Source organism: Theropithecus gelada, chromosome 11 (assembly GCF_003255815.1).
Source record: "Theropithecus gelada isolate Dixy chromosome 11, Tgel_1.0, whole genome shotgun sequence".
Lineage (NCBI taxonomy): Eukaryota > Metazoa > Chordata > Mammalia > Primates > Cercopithecidae > Theropithecus > Theropithecus gelada.
Window position 1 is genome coordinate 77,035,294 of NC_037679.1, and position 24,371 is coordinate 77,059,664.

The 24,371-nt window shown below is 43.9% G+C and overlaps 1 protein-coding gene across 1 annotated transcript in view; it reads right to left on the bottom strand.

Moving 5' to 3' along the window:
• KSR2 (kinase suppressor of ras 2) overlaps nucleotides 1–23,604 on the bottom strand; it is a 494,911-nt gene extending 471,307 nt beyond the window's left edge. Inside the window, exon 1 of the mRNA XM_025402906.1 lies at nucleotides 23,425–23,604. Within this exon, the coding sequence (XP_025258691.1) occupies nucleotides 23,425–23,604 (180 nt within the window). The remainder of the gene's footprint in view (nucleotides 1–23,424) is intronic.
• Nucleotides 23,605–24,371: the final 767 nt, after the last annotated feature.

The following is a 24,371-nucleotide window of genomic DNA, read 5'->3' on the forward strand; positions in this document are numbered from 1 at the left end:
CCAAGGATGCAGTGAGGCATGATCTCGCCATTGCACTCCAGCCTGGGCAACAGAGTGAGACCCTGTTTCAAAAAATAAATAAATAATTAAAACCTAAAAAAATAAAATCTGGAGTGACTATATCATATCAGAGAAAATAGTTTCCAGAGCAAGGAAAATTACCAGGGATTAAAGAGAACTTTAAGTAACAACAAAGGATGAACTGACCAAGAAGACGTAACCATCCTAAATGTGTACACACTTAACAAAATATCTCAGAGCACATGAAGCAAAACAGATGGAACTGAAAAAGAAAAATGGACAAATCCATAATTACAGTAGGAGACATCAACACTTCTCTCTCTGTAATCAATAAGACAACTAGAGAGAAAATCAGCAAGAATATCAAAGATCTAAACACCATCAACCAACTGCATATAATTGACATTTATAGAACACTCCTCCCATTAACAGCAGAACATGTGTTCTTTTCAAGCACACATGGAACATTCACCAAGAAGGAATATATCCTGAGTTAAAAAAGAAACCTTAAACATCTTAAGAGAACTGAAACCATACGAAATGTGTTCATTGATCATAATTGAACTAAACTGGCTGAGCACAGTGACTCACACCTGTAATCCCAGCACTTTGGGAGGCCAAGGCAGGACCTGAGGTCAGGAGTTCAAGACCAGCCTGGCCAATGTGGTAAAACCCCATCTCCAGATACAAAAATGAGCCAGACGTAGTGGCGGGTGCCTGTACTCTCACCCAGCTACTCGGGAGGCTGAGGCAGGAGAACTACTTGAACCCAGGAGGTAGAGGTTGCAATGAGCCAAGATCATGCCATTGCACTCCAGCCTGGGTGACAGAGTGAGACTCCGTCTCCAAAAAAATAATAATAACAACAATAATAATTGAATAAAACTAGAGGAGCGATGTCAGCAAGATGGCTGACTAAAGACACTTGGCACTCATCCTCCCACAAGAAAGGACCAAGGTAATGAAATAATAGCTAAGATTTGATTGGCATACCAAAGGGAGAGTGCTGGTGTGCGAAAAAAAAAAAAGGAGAGGAGATATACTTTTGGTAATTGGAAGTCCAGCAGGGCAGGGAGGAGGTCACTGGCCTCTGCAGCCCCACCTTCCTCACCCAGATCAGCCCGGAGACCAGAGAGGCTTCCTGTTGTGGGGAAAGGTAAGCAGAAGAACCCAACCAGCCCCTCTTGCCACTGAAAACACCTATAGTTCTTATTACAGAAGAATCTCACAGTACTTGCAAGCCAGGTGAGACCAGTTGGGAGAGGTGCTGGGAATTCAAGCAGCTTCCTTGTCCCAGATTAGGAGCACAAGGTGGACATTCCACTCCCCTACCGACCCCATGAGCCAGGCTGCTGCAGCACGGCACCATCTTGAGACCAGAGCCACCTCTGGAATGCCCCCTGCTCTGGAGGACACAAGCCACTGCACCTCTCCAGCACTGGCACTCCATCCTCATTCCACCAAGCCCACATGAGTGGTCGAACACAACAACCCCAACAGGGAACAACCTGGGCCTAGGATCAGCTGTGAGTCTGGTCCTATCCAGCAGAGAAACCAAGAAACTAGAAATCAATAACAAAAATATAATAAAATATATCCAAACACTTAGAGATTAAACAAGAGTTCAAAAGAAAACATGCATCAAAGAAGAAGCCTCAGAAGAAATCAGAAAATATTATGAACTGGAAAACAATGAAAATATATCAAAATTTGTGGGAAACAGTTAAAGTAGTTCTTAGAGGAAAATTCATGGCAATAAACAGTTACATCAGAAGAGAGTTCTCAAGTCAACTAGTTCTCAGGTCTTATCTATTAATAAGTATCTGCCTCAACAAAACGGGAAGAAAAGGGTAAAATAAACCTATAGTAAGCAGAAGAAAGAAAAAATAATAAGAATGAAAATCAACAAAATTGAAGACAGGAAAACATTAGAGAAAATAAATGATGCCAAAAACTGGTCCTTTGAAAAGCTGAATTAAAATTATAAACTTCCAGCCAGATGAACAAAGGAAAAAAGAGAAAAAAACACATATTACCACATCAAGAATGAAAAGAGGAGTATCACCATAGAGCCCATGACATTAAAAGGATAGTAAGAGAATACTGGGAACAACTCTATGCATGTAAATTCAACAATTTCAATAAGAAGTACCGATTCCTTAAAAGCCACAAACTACTAAAATTCACCAAGAATAAATACACTACATGAATAATCCTAAAAACATTAAAGAAATTGAATTTGTAGTTAAAAGCTTTCCACAAACACAAAAAAGTTACTTAGGCCCAGTATTATCCTGATTCTTAAACTAAACAAAGGCAGTATAAAAAAGGAAAACCACAGATCAATATCCCTCATGAATACAGACAAAAAAATATGTTCTGCAAAATACTAACAAATCAAATCTTAACAGTATATTAAAATAATATACCATAACCAAGTGGAGTTTATCCCAGGAATGCAAGGCTGGTTCAAAAATTTTAAATCAAACATATTAAAAGTCTACAGAAGATAAATCATATTAATAGTTTAAAGAATGGGCCAGGTGCGGCGGCTCACACCTACAATCCCAGCAATTTGGGAGGCCGAGGCAGATGGATTACTTGAGGCTAGGAGTTCAAGACCAGCCTGGCCAACATAGTGAAACCCTGTCTATCTCCACTAAAAATACAAAAAAAATAGCTGGGTGTGGCGGTGCATGCCTGTAATCCCAGCTACTCAGGAGGCTGAGGCAAGAGAATCGCTCAAACCCAGGAGGTGGAGGTTGCAGTAAGCCCAGATCACGCCACTGTATACCAGCCTGGGTGACAGAGCTAGACTCTGAAGAAAGAAAAAAAGAAAAAGAAAAAGAAAAGAAAGAAAAGAGGAGAGGAGGGGAGGGGAGGGAAGAGGAGGGGAGGGGAGGGGAGGGGAGGGGAGGACCAGACCACATGACCATACCAATTGATATGGACAAAGCATTTGACAAAATTAAGTATCTATTCATTATGGAAAACTCTCAAGGACCCAAGAATAGAAAGAAGCTTCTTAACCTTATAGAGAAAAGAGCATCTACCCAAATAAACAAACAAAAAACAAAAAAACCAAACCTAACATCATTCTTAATGGTGGAAAATTTGAACACTTTCCCCTTAAGACTGAGAACAGGGCAAGGATATCTACTCCCACTATTCCCATCCAACATTATAATGGAAATCCTGGCTAGTAAAATAAAAAAAAAAACATAAAATTTTTAAAAAATCAATTATCCTTATTATCAGACAACACGATTATCTATGTAGAAAAATCCATTAAATCCAGGGGAGAACAGCTCCTAGTACTTATAAGTGTGTTTATCAAGGTCACAGGATACAAGGTCAAAACAAAAATCAATTATATTTTAATACTAAAAATAATTGGAAATCAAAATTTTTAAAGTAAATACATTTACATATATCAAACACTTGGGTATAAGTCTAACAAACATGTTAAGGATCTATATGCTGAAAACTATAAAATGCTGATAAAAGAAAGAAAAGAAGACTTAAATAAATGGAGAGACATACCATGTTCACAGATTGGAAGACTTATATAGTTAAGATGTCAATTCTCCCTGAATTGAGGTACAGGTTTAATGCAATTGCAATAAAAATCAGATTTTTATTGTAGATATAGATAGACAAGCTGACCTAAAATTTATATAAAAATACAAAAGAACTAAATAGCTAAAACAATTTTTGAAAAAGAATAATAAAGGTGGAACTCACACTATTCAATTTTTTTCATCCCTTACCTAGATTTGACTGATCAATTTTAATAATTACAATAGGCCAGGCACAGTGGCTCACGCCTGCAATCCCAGCACTTTGGGAGGCTGATGCAGGTGGATCACCTGAGGTGAGGAGTTTAAGATCAGCCTGGCAAACATGGTGAAACCCCATCTGTACTAAAAATACAAAAAAAAAAAAAAAGAAGAATTACTATAAAGCTACAGTTATCACAAAAATGTGATATTGACAAAGATATAGACACATAGATCAGTGAGACAGGACAGAGTCCAGAAATAGATACAAATATAGACAATTATTTTCTTACAAAGGTGTAAAGGCAATTTAGTGGAGACAGAAATCAGCTTTACAATGAATGGTGTTGAAAAAAATTGTACATACAAAAGCACACACACAAAAAAATGAACCTCAATTTAAACCTCACACTATATACCAAAATGTATTAGGTTGGTGCAAAAGTAATTGGAGTTTTTGCCATTTTAAAAGTAATGACAAAGACTGGGCGCGGTGGCTCACACCTGTAATCCCAGCACTTGGGAGGCCAAGGCAGGCAGATCACAAGGTCAGAAGTTTGAGACCAGCCTGGCCAGCATGGTGAAACCTCGTCTCTACTAAAAATACAAAACATTAGCCAGGCACGGTGGTGAGCGCCTGCAATCCCAGCTACTCAGGAGGCTGAGGCACGAGAATTGCTAGAACCCAGGAGGTGGAGGTTGCGGTAAGCTGAGATCGCGCCACTACACTCCCACTTGGGTGACAGAGCGAGACTCCAGCCCAAAACATATATATATATTATATATAAATATATATTATATATATAAGTTTAAATATAAAATATATAATACATAAATATATAATTACTTTTATGTATAAAAAGTACTTTTTATATATAAGTACTTTTTATATATAAAAGTACTTTTACACCAACCTAATACGCAAAATGAATCATAGATTGAATGTAAATTGTAAAAAAATTAAAATTTTATGAGCAAATAAATTTAAAAGTGATAAATTGGACTTTATTATATTTTACGTTTTGCTCTGCAAACAGCACTGTTAAGAGGGGAGAAAAAACAACCTTCAGAATGGGAGAAAATATTTGCAACTCACATATCTCACAAAGGATTGTATCCAGGACACATAAATAATTCTCAACATTCAATGGTAAGAAAATAAATAATACAATTTTGTCTCATGGGCAAGAGAATTCTCAAAAAGACAAAGCTTATGGTAATGCAGAATCGATCAGTGGTTGCCAGGGGTTAAGAGTATAAATATATTGGGGAAGCATGAAAGAAATTGTGTGGGTAAAAGAACTACTCTGTATCCTAAATTGTGGCAGTAGTTACACAAATATATCCAGTAATTAAAGCTCACAGGACTGTACACCCAAAAATAAGTCAAAAATAAAAAAGTACATGATGTATGATTTCATTTATATACAGTTTTTTGCCTAAGAACAGGCAAAATTAATCTATGGTGGAAAAAGAATCAGAAAATTGGTTGATTTGAAGGTAGAGGGAGAATTAGCTACATAATGGTAAATGTTCTGTATCTTGATGGAGGTTTAGGTTACAGTGGTGTATCCTTTTGCCAAAACTCAGTGAGTATATGCTTAAGATCTGTATGTTTCATTGTTTGTCCATTTTACATCAAAAGAATGAATATTGAAATCTAATTAATGGTAAATATACAGACATATACAGACAGAAATGCACCGATATCTGCTATTTATTTATTTATTGATTTACTTACTTACTTACTGAGATGGAGTCTCGTTCTGTTGCCCAGGCTGGAGTGCAGTGGGGAGATCTCGGCTCACTGCAACCTCCGCCTCCTGGGCTCAAGAGATTCTCCTGCCTCAGCCTCATGAGTAGCTGGAATTACAGGCGCACACCACCATGCCCAGGAAATTTTTTGAATTTTAGGAGAGGCAGGGTTTCACCGTGTTGCCCAAGGTGGTCTCGAACTCCTGAGCTCAGGCAATCCGCCCGCCTTGGCCTTCCAGAATTCTGGGATTACAGGCATGAGCCACTGTGCCCGGCCTGCAGTTTACTTTTAATACATCAAATAAGATAGATTCATGGACAGAGGGATGGATAGATGAATAGATATGTAATGAAGCAAAGAGAGCAAAATGTTAATGGTACCAGGTGGCAGATGCTCACTGTAAAGTACCTTCAACCGCTGTATGTTTGAAATTTTACATAAACGTTGAGGCCAAGCACAGTGGCTCACGCCTGTAATCCTAGACTTTGGGAGGCTGAGGCAAGTGGATCGCTTGAACCCAGAAGCTGGACACCAGCCTGGTCAACATAGCAAAACTCGTCTCCACAAAACATACAAACAAAAAAAATTAGCCGGGGGTGGCGGTGTGCACCTATAGTCCCAGCAACCTTGGAAGGTTGAGATGGGAGGATCATTCGAGCCTGGGAGGCAGAGGCTGCAGTGAGCCAAAGTCACACCACTGCATCCTAGCCTGGGTGACAGAGCAAGACTCTGTAAAAATAATAATAATAATAATAATAATAATAATAATAATAATAATAAAAAAGAAAAAAAGTAAATATATATTGGGGAAAAACAAAAGTATTTAGCATTCACTTCTATTCTCCCGGTACAAGCTATTACGTAAGCGTGAGAGTAATTAAGGAAGGTCCTGCCCACCAGCGGTTCTTCTTGTTTATTTATTTATTTATTGAGACGGAGTCTTACTCTATTGCTCAGGCTGGAGTGCAGTGGTGTGATCTCGGCTCACTGCAAGCTCCACCTTCCCAGTTCACACCAGTCTCCTGCCTCAGCCTCCCCAGTAGCTGGGACTACAGGCGCCCACCACCACACCCGGCTAATTTTTTGTATTTTTAGTAGAGATGGGGTTTCACCATGTTAGCCAGGATGGTCTCAATCTCCTGACCTTGTGATCCACCTGCCTCGGCCTCCCAAAGTGCTGGGATTACAGGCGTGAGCCACCGCGCCCGGCCACAACCAGTGCTTCTTCTAAGAGGGCTTTCTTTGGAGCTGGTGGTAGAAACTCATTCTTGCAGCTTAGGTTTTAAGCATATTTCTTTTTGAGTTTATCACAAAACACTGCTTCTCCAAGTCAGATAAAGATAAAATAAAAACGGTGGCATCTAAACTTGCTTTGCCTCCTGATAAAAACAACATCCCTAAATACCCACTTAACAAGTTCTTTTATACCTATTGGCTTCAGTGCTCAAGCCCAAGCCACCAATCCTGAACAAGGATCAGCCCAGTGCCTTTGTGGGTGGGCACACAGAGAAACACTCATGACTATTTCTGATTAGTGTGATACTCTGGGTAGGGGATGTGGACAGACAAAGGGAAATTTACCATTTCAACAACTCCAGACCCCCCCCAGATGGATAAGAATGGAACTCACACAGAGCAGGGGACAGCAGGGGGATGCTGGCTGCGAAGTTTGGATCAGAGACTCATCAGAGGTCTTTGGGAGTGGCCATCTCTTGTCTCTACCTGGTAGGTTCCAGATCTAGTCTTCTTAAGACTATTTCCTCAACTAAAGGAGGGACTGGCCTCATTCCCTGTTCTCCAGAGAGCAAAATCAAAGGAAGGAGGTTCCCAGGGAGTGAATCCAACTCAACAGAAGGAGGACAATTGTAACCATCACAAGGAGATCAAAAGGCTGCCTTGTCATTCTGCTAAGTGAAATAAGGCAGACAGAGAAAGACAAATACAGTCTGATTTTGTATGTGGAATCTAAAAAAGTCAAACCCATAGAAATAGAGAATAATGGTGGCTGCCAGGAGCTGGAGGAGAAAATGGGGAAATATTGGTCAAAGGATACAACCTTTCTGTTATGAGATGAATAAATTCTGGGGATCTAACATACAACGTGGTGACTAGAGTTAATAATACTATACCGCATACTTAAAATTTGCTGAGGGTAGATCTTAAATGTTCTCATCACACACACACATACACACACATACACACACACACACAGCAACTGAGGAGATGAATGTGTTAACTAACTTGACTGTGTGATCATTCCATGATAGATATCAAATCACCATATTGTACACCTTAAATACATGCACTTTGTTACGTATGCTTCAGAAAAGCTGAAAAAAATTTAATTTAAAAAATTTTTAGGGCTGGGAATTGTGGCTCATGCCTGCAATCCCAGCACTTTGGGAGGCCGAGGTGGGCGGATCACCTGAGGCCAAGAGTTCAAGACCAGCCTGACCAACATGGTGAAACCTCGTCTCTACTAAAAATACAAAAATTAGCCTGGTGTGGTGGCGGGTACCTGTAATCCCAGCTACTTGGGAAGGAGAGGCAGGAGAATCGCTTGAACCCGGGAGGTGGAGGCTACAATGAGCCAAGATTGCCCCATCACACACTCCAGCCTGGGCAATAACAAGACTCCGTTTCAAAAAAAAAAAAAAAAAACCTTTGGCCATGCACAGCGGCTCACACCTGTAATCCCAGTACTTTGGGAGCTGGAGGCAGGAGGATCACCTGAGCTCAAGAGTTCGAGACCAGCCTGGCCAACATGGTGAAACCCCACCTCTACTAAAAATACAAAAATTAGCCAGTCATGGTGGCGCACGCCTGTGATTCCAGCTACTTAGGAGGCTGAGGCAGGAGAATCGCTTGAACCTGGGAGGCAGAGGTTGCTGTGAGCCGAGATTGCACCATTGCACTCCAGCCTGGGCAATGGAGTGAGACTCCATCTCAAAAAAAAAAAAAAAAAAAACTTTTAAAGGCTGCCTTGTGAAAGGACTTGAGCAAACATTTCTCCAAAGAAGGTATACAAATGGCCAACAGGCACACGAAAAGATGTTCAACATCATTAGTCATTAGGGAAACACAAATCAAATGCACAATGAGATACTACTTCATACCCACCAGGAGGGCTATAATTTTAAAAATGAAAAATAACAAAAGTCATGAAGGATGTAGAGGAATTGCTGGATTGCTGGTAGGAATGTAAAAGGGTTGCAGCCACTGTGGCAAACATTACGGTGGTTCCTCAAAAAATTAAAAATAGCATTACCGTATAACCCCATGATTCCGCCCCTGGGTATACACCAAAAAGAATTGAAAACATGAACTCAAACAGATACTCGTATATCAGTATTGTAGCAGCATTACTTACAATAACCAAAAGGTGAATATAACCTAAAAAATGTTCAACTTGACAGATGAATATACAAAATGCCAACTATGCATACAATGGACTATTATTTAGCCATTAAAAATGAATGAAGTGCTGATACATGATGAACCTTGAAATTGTATGCTAAGTGAGACACAAAATAACAAATATCATATGATTCTACTTACATGAGGTACCTAGAATATTAAGTTCATAGAGAAAGTAAGATGACAGTTACCATGTACTAGGCCAGAGAATGCGAGTACACGGGAGTTATTGCTTAATGGATACAGAATTTCTGTTTGAAACAATAAAAAACCTTTCAGAAGTTGATAGTGGTGATGGTTATACAACATTGTAAGCGTACTTAAGGCCACTGAATTGTACACTTAAAAACAGTTGAAATGGGTGGGGCACAGTGACTCATGCATGTAATTCTCAATGCTGCTTTGGGGATGAGGTGGAAAAATCACCTGAGCCTAGGAGTTTGAGACTGGCATGGGCTAGATGGCAAGACCCAGCCTCTACAAAAAATATTTAAAAATTAACTAGGCATGGTGGCATACACCTGTAGTCCCAGCTACTCAGGAGGCTGAGGCAGGACAATCACCTGAATGCCGAAGTTTAAGGCTCCAGCAAGCTGTGATCACGCCACTGCACTCCAGCCTGAGCAACAGAGCAAGACCCTGTCTCAAAAAAAAAAAAAAAAAAAGTTAAAATGGTAAATTTTATGTATATTTTCCATAACAAAAAATTGATTTTAAAAAATCATTTAGGGTGAGCCTGATGAGGTAACACTCACCCTAAATCTGGATACTGGGCAAAGATGGGGTTGGACAACCTCTGAAAGTTCCCCCTACCTTTACAGGATGTGCTTTTCAGATGCTCAGACATCAGAGTTTTTAACTCTTCACCATGCAAGCTTAAGACAAGTACAGAAGTTGCAAGGCCCAACTCCATACTTCGTTATCCAACTTAGAGTTAGGATGAGCATGTGGTTTAAAGACTAAGGCCTGCTAGCCACTGATGGGAGGTGCGTCATCTGTGGGCAAATTCAGAGATCCAGATGGAGTGTCAGGAATCTTGTTCCTTCTGTCACCTGCAGCCTAGTGGGTGTGCCACTATGCTATAAAGGCCTTCTATGGGTTTCTTCTTCTCACACACTGGGGGCTTAGCTAACATTTACTGAATAAATGAATGATACTGCAAGGACGATATCTCCCCAAATGGCAATGCAGAGCTCAGCACCACACAGGGCTGAAGTACCCTCAGCTCCCTCCTGCAAATCTACAGCGGGGATGATCATCAAAAATTCCAAAATCAAGACTTATTAAGAATTTGCAGCCAGGCACAGTGGCTCACGTCTATAATCCCAGCACTTTGGGAGGCCAAGGCAGGTTGATCACTTGAGGTCAGGAGTTCGAGACCAGCCTGGCTAACATGGTGAAACCCCATCTCTACTAAAAATACAAAGAATTAGCTGGGTGTGGTGGCATGCGCTTGCAATCCCAGCTACTGGGGAGGCTGCTACAGGAGAATCGCTTGAACCCAGTACATGGAGGTTGCAGTGAGCTGAGATTGCACCACTGCACTCCAGCCTGGGCAAGAGAGCGAGACCCTGTCTCAAGAAAAAAAAAAGAAATTGCCATGTGACAGGCACTCGGCTCTACCCAGCTCCTGAATGCGTGATTCCATTTAATCACATAACAACCTCATGTAAAATGATCATTTTGTTTCATTTGAGACAGGATCTCATTCTGTTGCCCAGGATGGAATGCACTGGCATGATCATGGCTCACTGCAGCCTCAATCTCCCTGGGCTCAAGCGATCCTCCCACCTCAGCCTCCCAGGTAGCTGGGACCACAGGCATGCATCACCACACTCGGCTAATTTTTTATTTTTTGTGGAGACGCTATCTCCCTATGTTTCTCAGTCTGATCTCAAACTCCTGAGTTCAAGCAATCTTCCTGCTTTGGCCTCCTAAAGTGCTGGGATTACAGGTGTGAGCCACAATGCTGATTTTATAAACAAGGAAACTGAGGCTTGGAAAGGAGAGATCATTTGGCACAGGGTTACTTAGCTAGTTAAGTCCTGAACCAAACTGGAACCCAAACAATCTCACCTCGGAGCTCAAGCCCTCCTAACTGCTAGTCTATATTGCTTAAAGCACCCATTTGAATTTGCAGGGAGTCAGGTTATTATTTCTGAGTCTTGATCTCACTTTTCTGGTTCAGGAAAATCAAACACATCCATCTTTGGAATGCATCCACTGCTTTAATCAATGGCTGCCTGGTAACTCTCGGGGGATCAGATTTTCAGTCCTCATCAAGACCAAGATTTCTATTATGGCAAAACAGAGAAATCGCTTCAGTGCTCAAAAACAGCTCTGTTCCACAGCAATATACAGTGAGCCACTCTTGTAATTTAACATTTTCTAGTAGCCTCAGGGGAAAAGAAAAGGAAAGTGCATACAGGTGAAATTAATTTTAATATATTTTATTTAACCCAGTATATCTAAAATATTATCATTTTAACATGTCAGTATAAAAATTATCAAGGCTGGGCATGGTGGGTGATGCCTGTAATCGCAGAACTCTGGGAGGCCAAGGCAGGAGGGCTGCTTGAGCCCAGGAGTTCGAGACCAGCCTGGGCAACATAGCAAGACCCTCATCTCTACAAAAAATTAAAAATTAGCCACGTGTGGTGGCATGTACCTGTAGTCCCTGTCGCTTGGGAGGCTGAGGTGGGAGGATTGCTTGAGCTCAGGAGGCCGAGGGTGCAGTGAGCCATGATTGCACCACTGCACTCCAGCCTGGGTGACAGAGCGAGACTTTGTCTCACTAAAAAATTTCTTTTTTTAAAAAGAGAAAAGAGAAATCATCAATGAAATATTTTACTTTTTTTTCCTTCATACTAAGAGTTTGGGCTGGGGGTGGTGGCTCATGCCTGTAATCCCAGCACTTTAGGAGGCCAAGGCAGGAGGATCACATGAGCTTGGGAGTTCAAGGCCAGCCTGGGCAGCATAGTGAGACCCCATCTCTTTTAAAACATACATTTAATTTTTTAAAAAAGCGTTTGGAATCTGGTATGTATTTGACACTAACAGCATATTTCAACTAGGACTCACCATCTTTCCATTGGTCAATGGCCACATGTAGCAAGCGACTACCACACTGGACGGCTCAGGTCTAAAATATCTCCCTCTCTTTATCTCATCCTCCCGTCTCTATGAATGCCCTACTTTGTTTCTATCAGTCCTCTGTTTCTCTCAAATAATTGTCATCCACAATAGTCACCAAAGAAAGCATTTTAGCGACAGAGTAAGTATTCCATCATCGTGACTGTCATTAATCCTATGGCTGCCACCTCTAATCACATCATTACCATTAACGTCTACACTTCCCCATTGCCCTCCATTTATCCTCATCTTTCTTCTCTTACGGGTCGTTCCACCTTTGGGGAGTCCACAGGAGAGCAGTAAACCTCCGTCTGTTCCTGTGTCCGCGGCTGCCTTACTCAGTCAGTTTGAGTCAAATTGGTGACTCTAAACCTCAATAAACCTGCCTGTAAAGGAGCAACCACCACGGTTGTGGTCACGACCCACTGGAAAGACATTCCAAGCATCACAGAAGCCCTGCTGAAGAAAATCGTTCTACTTTTTCACTTTCTTCTCCTATTTTTGTCCCTCTTCCCTTCCCATCCTTCAGCTTCTCCATCCTCCTTCCTGGCCGCCATGTGTCTCCTGTCCTCCTCAGCCTCTCAACACCTCCCCTGTCCCCACACCCAGAGCAGCACACGGTGGGCAAGAAGGAAGGCCAGACCCTATCCCTCTTCCCAACAGTTGGGACCCCATGGGTAGAAGCCCAGGAAATGTTCCACTTCCGAAACCCAGAGGGAGGAGTGAACCCTTCAGACGTAACATTTATCATGCGTTAGAATTGTGAGTTACACACACACACACACACCCTTTTATGAACACAAGGCAAAAGGAAAAGGCCAGGTCCTCACAGGCTGACTTTTTTTTTTTTTTTTTTAAAGACCAAGTCTCACTCTGTTGCCCAGACTGGAGGAGTACAGTGACGCAATCTTGGCTCGCTGAAACCTGCACCTCCTGGGTTCAAGTGATTCTCCTGCCTCAGCCTCCCAGTAGCTGGGATTACAGGCGTGTGCCACCAAGCCAGCTAATTTTTTTGTATTTGTAGTAGAGATGGGGTTTCGCCATGTTGGCCAAGCTGTTCGTTAACTCCTGACCTCAAGTGATCTGCCTGCCTTGACCTCCAAAGTCCTGGGATTACAGGCGTGAGCCACTGCATCCAGCCGAGGTTGCCCATTTTGTGCAGAAAACCAAGCATTCCCCATTACCCCAGGTACTCAGGCCCTACCCAGTTAAAAACAGTAAAGATCACATTCTGACCTGAGACAAAAGCCTCCTTAACCCTGAGCTCTTAGACATCAAAACACTCACACTCAAAAAATAAAATAAAATATACACCTGTGCTGAGGGTATGGGGAAATGAACCCTTTCCAACACTGCTGGTGAAGGGCAACTTGGCAAAACCTGTGGAAAGTCCTAAACTTTTGCATATCCTTTGATCCAGCAGTTCCATTTCTAGGAGCTGAAAATAAGAATTAGCCACAAGGAATCCACTGTGGCATTGTTATAAAAACATAGAAGTATGAACATAAGCACATGACAATAGAATTTTGGTTAAAGAAATGATGGTGGCTGAGCACGGTGGCTCACACCTGTAATCCCAGCAATTTGGAGGCCTAAGCAGGCAGATCACTTGAGGTGAGGAGTTCGAGACCAGCCTGACCAACATGGTGAAACTCCATCTCTACTAAAAATATAAAAATTAGCTGGGTGTGGTGGCACGTGCCTGTAATCCCAGCTATTGGGAGGCTGAGGCACAAGAACTGCTTGAGCCCGGGAGACAGAGGTTGCAGTGAGCGGAGATCACACCACTGCACTCCAGCCTGGGCAACAGAGTGAGACTCTGTCTCAAAATAAAGTGAGAAATGATGGGGCATGCATGTCATACTATACAGCCATTACAAATAATACTTTATACAGATATACAGAAAAAATAAGACCTAGTGTTGAATAAACCAGTAGAGTGATTATAGTAAACAATAATCTATTGTATGTTTCAAAATAGCTAGAAGAGAATAATCTGAATGTTCTCAGTATAAAGAAAAGATAAACATTTAAGGTGATAGATAGCCCAGTTACCCAGATTTGATTATTATACATTATATGAATGTATTTAAATATCACATGTACCCTGAAAATATGTACATTATGTACTAATTAAACAATAATAATTTAATAATTTGAAAAATTGGTTCACGGCCTATTAAGTGAACTTCGTATCTCGGGCCTTTCTCAGAGCTCCACGCTCACACATCCAGCTGTCTACCTGAAAAATGTAGCATGTCAAACAAGACTTGACTGTCAAACCCAATCTATCTATCCCACCTCCAGTCTTCACATTTCAAACAAGGGGACCCCCATTCTCCTAGCACTTGAGCCAAACACCTAGGAATAATCTTTGATTCTTGATTCTCCCTCACCGCCACAACAGATCCATCAGCACCGTCCACATACTTGACCTTCTGAATCCAGCCACCTGCCCCATCCACCCCAAAACAATCATACCAGTCAAAAGCACAGTCATTGAGGGCTTGGACTTCCACAGTCACTACCAACCTGTCTCCCTGCTCTCATGCCTACCTCCTACAGTCTGTTTACCCGGCAGCAATCAGAAGATCATTTAAAAACATAACCCCTGGTTCAAAGGGCTTCTATCACAGTTAGAACAAAAATCCAAGGCTGGGCATGATGGCTCACACCTGTAATCCCAGCACTTTGGGAGGCTGAGGCATGAGCATCACTTGAGCCCAGGACTTGGAGACCAGCCTGAGCAACATAGGGAGACCCCATCTCTACAAAAAATTTTAAAATGTAGCCAGCCGTGGTGATGCACATCTGCAGTCCCAGCTACTCAGGAGGCTGAAGTGGGAGGAAGGACTGAGCCTGGGAGGTCGAGGCTTCAGTGAGCCATGATGGTGCCACTGCACTGCAAACTGGGTGACAGAGTGAGACCCTATCTCAAAAGAAAAAAAAAAAAAACTTCAAGTACCTTAGTGTCTTAGCAAAGCCCCCGATGACCAGCTTCTGTCTCCCACTCTGTCCCTCCTCATCCTTTCCCTGCCCACTCCCTGCATTCCAACCACAGTGGACTCCTTGGGATTCCAACAACATGTCAAGCATGTTCCACCTAAGAAGTTTGCATCTGCTGTTCCCTCTGCCTGGCACACTCTTCCCCCATATATTTCATGGCTTGCTTCCTGGAGTTAGTAAAACCTCCATGAAGGAGCCTTTGCTGATCATCCCATATCTTTCCCTTGCTCTCCTATGCTCTTTTTGTTTTGGTTAATTTTCATGGCTGTGGTATATTGTGACATTGGATTGTTCACTAGCACCCCAGTAAACCACACCTCCTGGAATCCATAGCCACGGTGACTCTGGACTTATCTATGTAACATGCTCTGGCGAAGAGGGCATTAGCAAAGGTTGCAGAACCAAGGCTTAGGAAGGGCTTGTGCACTGAGGCCTGTCCTCTGGGAACGCCATTGCTGCCACCATGTAAGATATCCGGGCTATCCTACCAGAAAAGCCATGGAGCAGAGAAGTGAGGCACTGCAGCCAACCACCAGCCATGTGAGCAGGGCCATATGGGACTCTCCAGCCACAGTCAGGCCATCAGATGAACACAACCACAAGTGACTCAGGCAAGACCTGCAGAACTGGCCAGCTGAGTCCATACCTGACTGCAGGCACCTGAGCAAATGATGATAGTTTTAAGCTACTAAGTTTTGAGGTGGCTTGTTCTCTAGCAATACATAACTGATATGACAGCTTATCATTAGCTGTGGCAGAGACTACTAGCTATTCAGCAAACACTATTTTCTTTTTCTTTCTTTTTTTTTTTTTTTAAAGACAGGTTCTGACTCTGTCACCGAGGCTGGAGTGCAGTGGTACAGTCTCTGCTCACTGCAACCTCCGTCTTCCAGGCTCCAACCATCCTCCCACCTCAGCCTTCCAAGTAGCTGGGACTATAGGCAAGTGCCACCACACCTGACTAATTTTTGTATTTTGGTAGATATGGGGCTTCACCACATTGTCTAGGCTGGTCTCGAACTCCTGAGTTCAAACAATCCTCCTACCTTGGCATCCCAAAGTGCCAGGATTATAGGCGTGACCCACCACACCAGCCTATTCTCTCTTCTTCCTGAGCCCACAGCTAAACTTCATTCTCCATCTTCTTTGCAGTGCTGTGACTGAATGCTCGCTAAGGAAATGCAAGCATAAGGGAATGCACTGATGAGGGCAACTTTGGGAAATAAGGCTTTGTCTTCTCTGCACTTTCTCCCCCTTCTAGATGCACCAATGATAATGCTGCAGAGGGGAAGGGGTCTGGAGCATGAGAGAATGGCCCGCCACCTGCCAACTAAGAACACCCTCCTTGGACTGTTTAGCGAACAAGAAAAAGACATTTAGGGGTCTATTTCTTATAGTCTGTCCTAATTAATACACTAACTTAGAAGCTTCTCCAACCAAGATGGGAGTCTATTTCCCCATCCTCTATACCCAGACTGGCCACGGGACTTACATTATCTCACAACTCCAATGGAAGTAACATTCTGTGATTTCCAAATACTAAGACTCCTTGCCACTTTCCCTCTCGCTCTCTAGGAATACTAGAGACCTGTAAGAAACCCAAGCTATCACACCACCAGGCCGCAGGGAGAGAAAGTCTCAGCTTTCCTATCCTCCCCTTCCTCCAGCTAAATGTGGCCACATGAGTGGAGCTCAGGCAAGACCAGCAGAACCCTCCCGCCGAGCCCAACCCACAGAATCATGAAAATAACAAATTGTTGTCTTAAGCCCAAAGTTTTCCAAATGAAATTAAGTTTAAAGATCGTGGCCAGGCGCGGTGGCTCAAGCCTGTAATCCCAGCACTTTGGGAGGCCGAGACGGGTGGATCACAAGGTCAGGAGATCGAGACCATCCTGGCTAATCCAGTGAAACCCCGTCTCTACTAAAAAATACAAAAAACTAGCCGGGCGAGGTGGCGGGCGCCTGTAGTCCCAGCTACTCAGGAGGCTGAGGCAGGAGAATGGCGTGAACCCGGGAGGCGGAGCTTGCAGTGAGCTGAGATCCGGCCACTGCACTCCAGCCTGGGCGACAGAGTGAGACTCCGTCTCAAAAAAAAAAAAAAAAAGATCGTTCATGATATAGCAACAGAAAATTGAGATGGAATATATGAAGAGCAAAAAAACGACAGGAGGCCAGGCGTGGTGATTACACCTGTAATCCCAGCACTTTGGGAGGCCAAGACAAGAGGGTGGCTTGAAGCTAGGAGTTTAAGACCAGCCTGGGCAACAAAGCAGGACACTGTCTCTATAAAACAAATTTTAAATTAGCTGGGTGCAGTAACATATGCCTGTAGTCTCAGCTACCCAGGAGGCTGAGACAGGAGGATCGCTTGAGCCCAGAAGTCCAAGGCTGCAGTGAGCTATGATCGCACCACTGTACTCCAACCTGGGTGACAGAGCAAGACCCTGTCTCTAAAAAACAAAAAGCTACGATACCCTTGCTATACAAGGAGATTTCATACTTGTCCAACCCTAACTCCTAATATTTTTTTCCCCTTGCAATTTAACTAAAACAGAATCCAGCTCAGAACTACTTCTACTTGGCTAGTACTCTCCCATTCTAGTGTCACTTGCTCACGTTAGGGTGGTCTCTGTCTTTCAGAGTTTTTCCCCTCCCATCCGTCCTAGAGTCTAGGGATTAGCAAGCTACAGCCCATGGGCCCAATATGACTCATCACCTGGGTTTGGTTTGGTTTTGTTTTTTGGTGTTTTGTTTTGCTTTTTGTTTTTGAGATGGAGTCTTCCTCTGTCACCCAAGTTGGAGTGCAGTGGTGCAGTCTTGGTTCACTGCAACCTCCATCTCCCGGGTTCAAGTGATTCTCCTGCCTCAGCCTCCCGAGTAGTTGGGATTACAGGCACCTGCTGCCATGCCCCACTAATTTTTGCATATTTAGTAGAGACGGAGTTTTGCCATGTTGGCCAGGCTAGTCTTGAACTCCTGACCTCAAGTGATCCACTCACCTCAGCCTCCCAAAGTGCTGGGATTACAGGCATGAGCCACTGTGCCGGCCACCATCACCTGTTTTTGTAAGGCCCAGAAACTACAGTTTGTACAACTATGAATATAAAAAAAACAAAAGAAAAATATTCATGACATGCAAAAAGTATATCAATTTCAAGTTTCAGGGTCCATAAATAAAGTTTTATTAGAAAACTGCCTCCCCCCCAGGTTGGGCTTGATGGCTCACACCTATAATCCCAGCACTTTGGGAGGCTGAGGTTGGGCGGATCACTGGAGATTGGGAGTTTGAGACCAGCCTGGCCAATAGGCTGGTCTGAAACCCCGTCTCTACTAAAAATACAAAAATTAGCCAGGTGTGATGGCGCAGGCCTGTAATCCCAGCTACTCAGGAGGCCAAGACAAGAGAATCGCTTGAACCTGGGACGCAGAGGTTGCAATGAGCCAAGATCACACCTCTGCACTCCAGCGTGAGCAACAGAGCGAGACCCTGTCTCAAAAGAAAAAGAAAACTGCCCCACCCATTCATGTACGTACTGCCCATGGCTGCTGCATGCTGCAGCACAGAGTCAAGCAGCTTTGATGAAAATTGCAGGGTTCACAAAGCCTGAACTCTTTACCATCTGTCCCTTTCCAGAAAAAGTTTGCCAGCCCCTGCTGTAGGCTGCCATCCAAGGCAGGTGAATCGCTTGAGCCCAGGAGTTCAAGACCAGCTGGGGCAACATAGCAAAACCTTGTCTCTATTTAAAAAAATGCAAAAACTTAGCCAAGCATGGTGGTGCATACCTGTAATCCCAGCTACTCAAGTGGCTGAGGCAGGAGGATCACTTGAGCCCTGGAGGTCAAGGCTGCAGTAAGCCATGATTGCACCACTGCACTCCAGCCTGAGTTACAGAATGAGACCCTGCCTCAGAAAAACAAAACAAAAAAGCTTATACTTTTCTATTATATTCATTCCAAAAGCTTTGAAGACTTCTACCTCCTTCCGCAAAGGGATGAAACTTTGTTGGTCTGACTCTCTCATCTTTAGTTGGATCCCAGAAGTTAGTGGCCTAAATTCATTTCCTATGACAGGCTACCAGGTACCCTCCATTCTGGGCAAAATGGTCTCTAGGCTGCCCCCATGATGGCATTCAAATACCTTCATCTGGTTCGTTGTCCTTGTCCAGCAAGCTCTCCCCTTTTGCTGCCATCTAAACCCTCCTCATCCTTCACTCCAAATCCCCATCTCCCCAACCAAGAAGGTTTCCCTGCTTTGCCAAATGTTTTCCCAGGTGTATTCTATGGAACAAAAATCCCAAGAGAAATCCTTGGGCGGGGTGCAGTGGCTCACACCTGAACTTTGGGAGGCCTAGGCGGGCAGATCACCTGAGGTCAGGAGTTCAAGACCAAACTGGCCAACAAGACAAAAGCCCGTCTCTACTAAAAATACAAAAATTACCTGGGCGTGGTGGTGGGCATCTGTAATCCCAGCTATTTGGGAGGCTGAGGCAGGAGAATCACTGGAACCCAGGAGGCGGAGGCTGTAGTGAGCCGAGATCGCGCCACGCACTCCAGCCTGGGTAACAGAGCAAGACTCCATTCTATCCTCTCTTGGAGGCCTAATACACATAGGTAGCATATTAAAGGCTCTGAGAAGTCCTGCAGTAAAGATGCCTGTTTCCCTTTGCTTAGTTCAACTCTTCCCAAACTTATTAACCATAGAATTTGTTTTGTCCACAGAACACTTATTAACTACCAGCATTAAGTACAGTGCCTGGATGTCAGCATTTGTTGAAAGAATGAAAAATGCTAACATCCCAGATTTAGGGTTCTACAGAACATACTTTGGAAATGTTATTCAAGCTCCTCCTCCTCTCTCTCTAATCTGAACTGCTCCCTTCCGTGCCATCTAGTCAACACCATCTAATGCCAATCGTTATCATCATGACAGCTGTCATTCATTAACACCTGCAGCCACTCTGTTCCAGATAGTGCTAGACCCTTGAAAACATTATCTCTTTCGATCCTTATAACCACCCTCTGAAGCAGGGAATATTATTTAATTATTGCTGTTTTGCCAAAAACTTAAAACTATAAATCAGAAAACTTAAATCACCAGCCCAAGATAAAGTAAAAAGAAAAGACAGAATTTACAACTATATCAGTCTAACTCAAAGTTCATGAACTTTCTTTTCCACCAAAATATCTTCTGATAATGTGCCATGGCTGCCATCGCTGGCTGTCCACTTACTTAATATCTACCTGTGCCTCCTTCCACACTAGCAGAGCCCTGATTTTGCATGGAGTGGCAACATGTCATTTCAGGCAATGGCTCATGATCCATCTAAGCCGATCATGGTGGTGTTCCCACTTCCCCACCTCCCGGGCTCCCTTGCAGCTAGGACTCAGTTCTGGCCAAGAAGAGATAATCAAATCATCTGCAAGGTGAGGAGGAAGAGATGTCCTGGGGAACCCTTTATTCCTTCACACTCACCAGGTCCTCCTCTTCGCTACCTTGAACCCAGATGTAATTGCTGAAGCTGCAGGAACCATCTTGCAACCACAAGAGAAAAGCCATGAGAATTCCCAAAGACATCAGCCCTGGTATTACTGACCTACTGAGCCAACCGAAGCAGCTATATGTCTCCAGAATTCTTGTTACATGAAGAGAAACCATTATTTGCCTTACCGCTGTGACTGGATTTTCCATTTCATGCAGCTGAACAAAAACAGGCCAAATGGGCCCACACGTTGTCCCCCATATTATTTACCACTTGGACTTTATCATTATTTCACATACACATTATTCTGTCATGAAGTATGCGTCCTGAAGGCCAAGTCCACCTTGCCTATTTTTGTTTCTACAGAAGTGTATACATGCTATTAAATGCTGTTCATTATCACCCTTTTCAGGGATCATCTATTCAATTTATTACTTGCATTCGTGTTAGCAAGCAGTGAGCTTTCACCATTAAATAGCTGAAATATCATATCTTTCTCCTAATGGATTAGCATCTCAAAGTGTCCATTTGAAAACATGCGTCAGAAATACCTGGACTGTTCATTACACGCAGATTTCTTGGCCCTCTCGCTAAACCCAGCTAAATTAGAATCTCTAGGGTTAGAGAAGCTGAGAATCTGCATTTTAACAAGCACCCTCATATGGTTCTGATATACAAAATTAGAAAATTCCGTGCACCCAAATGTTAGGATTGGCTGGACTCGTCTGGACCCTGAATTACCAGCCCCTCTGCAGGGACCCTCCCTAACCCTACAAATCTGGGAAATAGAAATTGGAATCATTGCTCAAGACCATTCCCTGGGCAAGATGGATGAAAGTGGTTGGCATGCTCTGTAGCATACTGGGGCGAGGGAACTGAAAACAGATGCATTTCCTACAACTGCAACTCCCCCATAGCCATCCTACCAGTGCCTCCATCCCCCCAGTTTAAAAGGAAAACCACTATGCAGAAAGAAGGCAATGCCCACTGCGGCACATCACCATCCAGGAAGCTATCAGAGGTTGGAGCATGTTTGAAACAGAAAAAAAAAAAGAAAAGAAAAAGAAAACTTCGAAGAAACTTACACAGGAATACACAAACTAGCATTTGGGACTCCTGACTCAGAGGAACAGAAGAGAGCTCCGATGGCTTTTTTGGGGTTATGTATTGACTGCATGCAGGTCTGAAGAGTCTGCTCTTGGGTAATGTTCAGGCAGAGACAGAAGGCTGGATCCTACACTTTTTCTTCCAACAGCAGAGCTCTGGCCTCACCTGCTCTCCCAAGCTCCAGGAAAGGCAATACCTGTGCCTCCCAACACAATTCCCACTCTCCCAATACGCCTTGACATTGATCTTATTTCGTCTCTGAGGATCACATTTCCAGATGACAGGTGCACACAGACATGCATCCTAGGGTAGCAAACAGCATTCTCTCTCTCTCTCTCTCTCTCTCTCTCTCTCTCTTTCTCTCTCCTTTTGAAGGGATGACCTCCTGCATGTTGACATCCAGCCAAATTAAAAATCACGGAAGAAAAAGAAAGACCCAAAGTGAATCCAAGAAAAGCACCTATCCAGGCTAGAACAGGGGCAGGAGGGCTACAAGATTCACTAGGGACTGACGAGTTCAGGCCTTGGGAACTCATATGCCAGAAGCAAGATGAACGTCTCAGTACTGCTCATGCCCACTCCACCACAGGGGGAACCCCTTTTCTCCCAGCCCCACTGCCCCCACCCTTGGTGGATGCCAGCTAATGGAAGTTCCGAAATTTAATCAACCCATGTGTATAGCTGGGTTGGTTTGAGAGAAGGAAGTGAGTTGAACCCTTCAAACATTTTGAACAATGCAGATGTCCAATGATCTCATGAACACCAGGCATTTGGCAGTTTCTAAGGCTCTTTAAACCTTCCTCCTTTGACCAAATGGCCTTCAGAAAAAACTAATTTCTGCCATCTTCTTTCTGAGTAACTTTGCATCCATCCCTCATCCCATCCCACTCCCCCAAAAAACTGTTTCAAACTCCCCCTCAAGTTCTGCCGGAGAGAATGTTACAAGAAGCCAAAGATAACTCCTCCTCCCCGACCCCTTTCCTCTTTCCTCGCAGCCCCACTGAGATTCAGGAGTATTCTCCTACACCACCTATGTGTGCTGATTGAGGCATATTTTTTTTTTATACGTTTTAGGCCTGCAACAGCTCACTGCATCAAAACGATTGGATTGGAAATGGGTAGCTCCATAGGGATTTTTTCTCATGCATCTTGCCTCCTGACATGTATATCACTGATTTAAAAAAAAAAAAAAAAATCTAAGGAGCAAAAGGAGGGCGGGGAAGAAGGCCAAGAGAAGAAGAGGTCTACAATGACAGGCGGCCCCATTCTGCGAGCAAAAACCACCTTTTGACCACCTGCAGAATGCGCAAGGTCACGTGGGTTCTCTGCAGCTCCTTAATGTATTACCCGGCACACAAGCCCCCGTGGCATATAAACAAATCCACAAGCGGAAAAAAGAGAGAACTCCCTCCTCAGCCGGGAAGCGAATGATAACGGTAACAGCCGCAACAATAATAATAAATAAAGAATAACAATTACTACTACTACTACCACCACCCAGCCAAGCGCAGACGACAGCAGCACAGTAAAAGGATATCCAATGCAGGCTGTGCAAGGAGAGAAATCACAGAAAAGCAAACCGTGCCCACCTTGCTTGCCCGCACCATCACCCCCAGCCCCCAATAAACAGAGTCAGAGGAAAAGGGGACCGTGGGGAGAAAGGAGGGGGAAAGAAGGATTGCTTTTTTTTTTTTTTTTTTTTTTTTTTTCTGTAGGCAACACCTACCTCCAGGGTCCGGATTTCTTTTTGTGTGAGGTCGTTGGAGGTAGCACATTTGGTCCTAAGACCTTCCAGGTTGGAGATGCTCAAGTCTATCATGTTTTGGACCAGTTCGCACTGCTGTAAGGCTTTTTGCAAACTCAGAGGCTGCTGCTCCTCGCTTTTCGTCATGTTTTCCTCATCCATCGCTTGCTCTGCAACCCCCTTCCCCTCCTCCTCCTCCCAGAGAGAAAAAAGGGGGGGGGGAGTAGAGGTAGTCTACCCCTCCGCCTCTCCAACCACTGCGACTTCTCAACAATGTCTCATGAAGAAGAAATCCAACATCTCACACAGGGTTGAGGGGGTGGGAGTGGGAGGAGGGGACAAGAGCCAAAATTTATTATTTTATTTTGGGGTATCAAGCGGACTCCATTAGAATGTCTCCTCTCTGAGTCTCTGGTCCCTGAAAAGGAGAGATGCTGTTTCTCAGAAGCAAACCAGGTGATGTGATGCTGTCTGTATACTTAGGGAGGAGGAGGAGGAGGAAAAAGAGGAGGAGAAGGAGGAGAGAGAGGAGGAGGGAGAGGAGGAGGAGAAGGAAAATAGCGCTCACTCTTTACACACCGGCTCCTTGAAGGACAAAATTATATATTTTTGGCTGGCTTGCTTTTATGTCAAAAAAAATCTGGTTTGCCCCCCTCCCAGTTGCAGGGACACGGCATGGTCCACGGTTTGGAAGTGCTTTAGCGCGTTCTCAAGGTGCTGTCTGCATTGCTCCCGCGGCTGCGGCGGCTACTGCGGCTGGCTGCTGTCTCCTCCCCGCGCTGCTGCTGCTGCTGCTGCCGCCGCCAGGCTCCGGGGGTGACGGTTGCTGCAATAGCTCCTGCCTCGCTCCACACCGACATCTTGCCTGTCAATCAAAGGGCGGGGGGGAGCGAGGGAGCGCCGGAGAGGGATGGAGAGCGAGCGAGGGA